The 6,000-nt window shown below is 50.0% G+C and overlaps 1 protein-coding gene across 1 annotated transcript in view; it reads right to left on the reverse strand.

Annotated features, from left to right (window-relative positions):
- The window catches only part of LOC147891567 (uncharacterized), a 39,024-nt gene extending 36,031 nt beyond the window's left edge, over window positions 1–2,993 (reverse strand). Inside the window, exons 1-2 of the mRNA XM_087388853.1 lie at window positions 2,566–2,993; window positions 2,370–2,491 (exon numbers count right to left, since the gene is read on the reverse strand). Of these exons, the coding sequence (XP_087244979.1) occupies window positions 2,370–2,491; window positions 2,566–2,712 (269 nt within the window). The 5' untranslated portion in view covers window positions 2,713–2,993. The remainder of the gene's footprint in view (window positions 1–2,369; window positions 2,492–2,565) is intronic.
- Window positions 2,994–6,000: the final 3,007 nt, after the last annotated feature.

Consider the following 6,000-nt stretch of genomic DNA (forward strand, 5'->3'; position numbering starts at 1 on the left):
GTTTCTGTCGGCACTCCGGAGGTGAAGGGCAGACTCAGCCACGATGAAGGCTAGCACTAAAGGAGAAGGCTAATCAAAAAGTAGTCCAAAATCTCTTCCTTCGAGCTACAACTGCTTGTGAAGACTAAACGATTTCATCGTAGATTGCCCTCCTCTGCCATGTTTCTCTCTTTCATCCGGCAGGGAGTTTAGCTGCCCTAGGTCCTCTCTCCCGCCCCACAGGCCACCTGCTGGCTTTTCATCATGTCCCACTTATATTCACCCCCATTTTGTCACCTTTCATTGTAATAGTCCACACACTGTATTAGCAGCCTATTCGACATCCCAAGATAAGCATTTTGCAGAAACACAACCCCATCCCTCGGGGCCTTTCCTCCCCCCATTTTGCTTGGTTAGAATATAGAGGCTGCCATCCACATGGGATGCTCAGCACAGTCTTGGAGGGAGGCGGGGCAGAAAGAACTGCTTAGAAAGGGTTTGTAGGGCTTAGAAGGACGATAGGGTTGATAAATCAAACTAGGGGTTAAGGTTGAGAGAGAGTTGTACCTTTTAAGAGGAGTTTAGGGTTGAGTCTCGTCTCTAGGTCTGCCAGCGTTGTTGATAGCTCAGACTGGTCCATGCTTAAAATGTGAAGTGCAGCGGAACTGAAGTTTGAACAGAAATGTGGAGAGCAAACCAAACAACACACACTAAACTGAAAGGAGAGAAGGAGAGACTGCAAGGGATCTCAGGAAAAGGCCCAAGAACTGCTGGGTAAAACCTCAGCAACATGCTCAAGTGATGCTCCACTGACATACCAAAACAAGTGAGGGAGGGGGCCTATAAATAGGCACACAACTCCCCCCAGTCGGCTGGTCAAATAGGCTGACCAGCAGGCCTAGGTGTGCCGACCCCCTACTGCAAAGAGGGGGCTGCCACGCAGCCTATAAGAGGCCGACACCCTGCCTCTAAAGGGCCGACTCCTGCCCTACATGGGCCGACCAGGTCTGCCCCACAGTGGGCTGTCACACAGCCATAAAAGGGGCTGCACCCTCTTTGGGAGGGAGGGGGCCTATAAATAGGCACTCCACACCCCCTTCCCCCCCCAAAGAGCCCAGCTGGTCAAACAGGCCGACCAGCAGGCTAGGTGCAAATAGGTGCCACGCAGCCCTATAAGAGACTGGCATCCTGCCCTATATGGGCTGACCAGGTCATCCCCACAAAGGGCTGTCACACAGCCATACAAGGGGCTGCCCCCTCTGATATATGGGGGCTGAACATCCAGCCTAGGTCGGCCCACCTCAGCCAGTATATAGCCTCCTAGGGCCTGGACTGCGGTTCTGCTGCACGAAGGGTGGCCACACAGGCCCCCTACACTGGCCTGATCTAGGTGGTACATGACCAGGCTGCAAGAGCCCTGAACGGCCTGTGAACATAGCAGGACACACCCACCTCAGATATTCCAGATCCTGTGGGGCACAGGATCAACCAGGATCTGCTGGCCATCCACATGCCCGGATATACCCTAACCCTGGCCTACAGTACACTCACAGGGGGACAGGTCCTGTCCGCCATGTTTTACATAACCGTAGCCTACATCTAGTATTGCCCGGGTTAGCAATGCATGTGACAATATGGATTCTAGAGTGCAGGGGGGAAACTTAAATAGCCAAGGGTTCCAAGCTTGACTTAGGGTACAAGCGCAGGTGGGCCCATTCTTACTTGGTATGGTGACCCAGCTCCTATTTCCTCAGTTCTCTGATTCATTTCTGCTTTAGCAGCAACTCCTGTTCGGTCACCTGCCTTTGTACCTGCCCCCAAATTGCCCTCGTTTGCGGGCTGATGGATGTCTTCTCGGTGGGGGTGGCCTTGGCCGTTGATCTGGCAGGGGCACAGGAGACAAGATGACTAGTCGTTAACCGAAAAGGAGTTGCCATTGGTAGAACGCATCTGAGCGTTAAGGACTAGCCCAATCAGCATCATAATAACCAAGTAAGGAAAAGGAAGCAGTGCTCCTCCTTTGGGGTCATGTTCTCGTCAGGACTTTGGTGCTCCATCGGGTTTGTAAGCAGTTGCAGGAGCTCTTCAACATTGTCACCTAAGCCCCTCAAACATTGTAGACCGCTAGTGAACTTTGTCGGTAGCTCATCAATCGAAGAACTCAAATGCTAACAAGCATGTGACCGTAATATTCACATTTCGATTGCATGGTCTCAATCCTTTATATTGTTTTGCTTTTCTTCTCGGCGATGCTGAGATCAACTCAGCGATGTGAAAAGCACATTGGCACTCCATCGACATCTTTCTATGTTGGACTTCAAGGAAATCGAGAGAAAAACGCTGTTCAAAAAACTTGCACGCATGGTTTCAAACAAAGAAGAACGGCGTACCTGGCCCAACCTCTCGTCAAACCACACCTAAAGCCTGCATCAACGGCTTCGCTGAAACCCGCCTCAAACCCCTCCTGAACCGATGAATTTCTCCCTGCCTCTATTCCGTCTCTGTATCCAAGCTTGCCTATTGTTAAGTAGGACTTCGCCCAAGACACTAGGACTTCCTAAGCGCAAATAATCACAGAGAGGATACAGTGTGAAAATGGGTCTGGCGGGAGCTCCATTCCCGCTCAAGGTCATAGTCAGAGGCGTCTTCCTCTGAAACTTGAGACAAATCCCAAGTCTCAGCATCGTGGGTAGTATTCACTGGCGAAGAAATCTTGCTGCCTTGCTGCGCCATTGCTAGATTTGGAAAGAGAAGCGACCCTCACCCCACAAGCCTTCAAACCAGCCGCTTATCCACTTTGATTGCCACCGTCCTGCCTTCGAGATCTTTCGTCTTCTCTATCTCGATGTTCGTTCAAAGGACCGACTTTGGGGAGCAGATGGGCGGAATGTGAATTGAGGAGACGGGGCTCAAAAAATTTACCGGCACCTTTGAATGTGTTCCCGCGCCATGGAGTGCGGTGGCGGTGTGTCCGCACCTTCGGCACATTCAGCCTCCGGTGGCCAATGAGTCTCGTTTCGGCACCTTAATAGCACGTCCCATCTTTACCTATTAACCACTTACCAAAATTAGATTTGCGATAGGTAGTCTTTCCATCTTGGAGCAAGTAACTACTAACTCTAAATTGAAGCTGAATCCTACTATTTTATCAATTGTTTAAGGAAACAAGAGAATGAGTAAAATAGTGGACATGAGACGCGACAGAGGGTCTGTTAGGACCCGATCCTCCCTACAAATGTCAGCGGTGGTGATTTATTATTGATTTTATATTCTGGAAGCTAAAGTCCAACAAATACATGAATAAGGCGATACAATAAGTGATCCTTGTTACTTGGTCAGCACTAGAGCGTTTTATGAAACTTTAAAATCTTACAAAGCCATTTGGCACATTCTAAGCCGTTAGATCAACTGGCCTATTATTAGCTACTTACAATATTATTAGAAGCTGGCCAAGCATTCTAGTTGCAGTTTTTACAATATTGTCACATGAACTACAACCATATGAATAAAGGTGTAGTAATCCTTCAATCTTGCATCCATCTTGGATTTCCTTGCTCCCTATGTATGTATGTATGTATGTATATAGTTATATATAGTGCTATGATTAAGGGCAATGGATGACTATTTAATTGCTTTTGGGAGCACCTATAGATTATAGTGTTGTGATTTATGGCTTACATTGCGAACCTCACTAGCTGTTGCTAGGCAGAATGCATGGTTGACAAGAAAACAAGTATTGGGCACTAGTGGACCTTACACATGGCATTCCCCACTTTACATATGAGATATTTGAAGAGAACGTATCGGGCAATGAATAATGCTCAAGGAAATGGTTGTGCCCCCACTACCATCCCACGAGGGGCTCATGGATCCTTAAGTAGTAACACATCCTTTAGGGTACGTGATAGCCAGCCATATGGCATCACTGATGGTGCTAGGTTGCACATTCCCACTTGGAGCATACAGCATCTCGCATCCATTACTACCCTAAGTTTTGTGCCAAAGTAGTCTCTGCCAAACCCTGTGGAGGCTCCTCATTAAGGGGGAGCCCTTCCCCGTAAGGGGGGCCTCTGAGAAGATCCATCTATGTGAAGGCTGCCATTGTCCCCCAGTGCATGGGGTGTTCCTCAGAAGCCCTCTTAGTAGGAGGAGCTTCCAAGGCTCGGCACCTGGGGTGAGGCCACGAACCACCAACTTGCCCAGAAGGGCCCTACTCTGCATCTCCAAATCAATGATACCCAAGCCTCCCAGTGCCTGCGGCATGATCACTGTCTACCAAGCTACTCGGGCCCTAGAGTTCCTCGTGCCGTCTGAGTCTGCTGCCCAGAGGAAGTTCCGTACCAAGTGTCGGAGCTGCCTAATGCAACCTTTGTGAAAGCACCAACAGGAGGCAATATACCAGATAGTGGCAAGAAGGACCTGGTTTGCCACTAAGGCACGACCTGCGAGGGAGAGTTTGGTCGAGCTCCAATAGAGAAGCTTGTGCCGAACACTCTCAAGGACCGGGGCAATCTGCTGCTCTGCTATGATGTTAATACCCACCTAGCATCCGAGGTATCTCACTGTCTGGCCCTACAGTATCCATTTGAAACAAAAGTCACTCCCCCACTCACGAATCTCCTGTGTCTCCTCAAAGTCTGTGAAGAAGCCTATGGATTTCATCTAGTTGATCCGTGCCCCCGAGGCCTCACAATAGATAGCCAAGGTGCCTCTGACTCTCTCTAGACTCGCTGTGGTGCCCTCCACATACAAGGCCGTGTCATTTGCAAATTTTGAGTCAAGGAGCTCCTCCTCCTATCTGATTGGGAGTCTCAACCCTATGAGACCCACCACCTGTGATCTCAAGTAGTACCCCAAAGCCTCACTACAGACAAGAAGAGGAAGGAAGCTAGTGGGCAGCCTTGGCAGACCAAGCGAGAGAGAGGAAAGGCCTCGCTTGTGTGTCCTCCAATTATCATCTGACTAGAGCTCCCTACGTATAGCGCTAAAACTCCTCTGACCCATCTATCTGAGAAACCCAATCTCCTCATAGTGCCCTCGAGGAAAGACCACTCCACCCTATCATAGGCCTTCTCAAAGTCCAAGAGAAGGATGGCCAGTGGCTGTGACTCCTCCTTGGACCAATCCATTGCCTCCCAGAACATGAAGATGTTGTCCAGGATGCTGCACTCAACATCGTCTTCACCTCCCTGAAATGACCATTGCAGACCTTGGCGAGGATCTTGTATGCAATATCATGCAAAGTGATCGGCCTCCACTGTTAGATATCTTACCTATCTCCCCCTTTTGGGATCAAACAAATCCACCCCCTACGGAAGGACTGAGGGAGAAGGCCTGTGTCGAAAATCTCCTGGCAGGCTAAATGGAAAGGGGTGGAGATAATCTCCCAGAAGTTTTGGAGGAAGGCCGGAGTTAAGCCATCCTCCCCTGGGGCAGAGCTCCTCATTTGTGAAAGGCTCCTCAAGTCTACTGGATAGGTCCCGCGAGACTACTATCGGAACGTGATCCCAAACTACTTCTCAGGCCACAAGACCCGGCTAGGGTCATCCTCTCTATCTGAAAGAGCTGGCTATAAAAGCTGGTGGTCATGTCAAGAATCTCCTGCAGGTCAGTGTGCATGATGCCCTGCGAGTCTCGGAGATGTAGCTGTGTGTCGGTCGATCGGGGCCCAGTGGTCTGAAAGAACTGCTTCGTCCTCCTATCACCCTGTTGTACCCATCAGGCCCAGGAGGAATGATAAGAGAACTTAGCCCACCACAGCTCCGTGTCTTGAAGCTCAAGATGAGCACTCTCCAATCTGTCACTAAGCCACTGAGACACTGGGTCCTGCTCCCTGATCCTCTCAATGGAGGCGAGGTCTCTCCTCAAACCCCACTCGTGCTCTTGAAGGGTCCTCCTCTGCCTAAGGGCATGAGCTTGCAGCTCCACACTGCTCTGAATCGCATCGGCAACTTGCGCAGCCCAGCCCTCACTTGGTGCCATCTCTGAGTGCTCCTAGATCTCTACCATAACCTATTGAAT

The sequence above is a fragment of the Dipteris shenzhenensis genome, chromosome 17 (genome assembly GCF_047967505.1).
Source record: "Dipteris shenzhenensis isolate YYH24624 ecotype China chromosome 17, Dip_SZ_1.0, whole genome shotgun sequence".
Classification (NCBI taxonomy): domain Eukaryota; kingdom Viridiplantae; phylum Streptophyta; class Polypodiopsida; order Gleicheniales; family Dipteridaceae; genus Dipteris; species Dipteris shenzhenensis.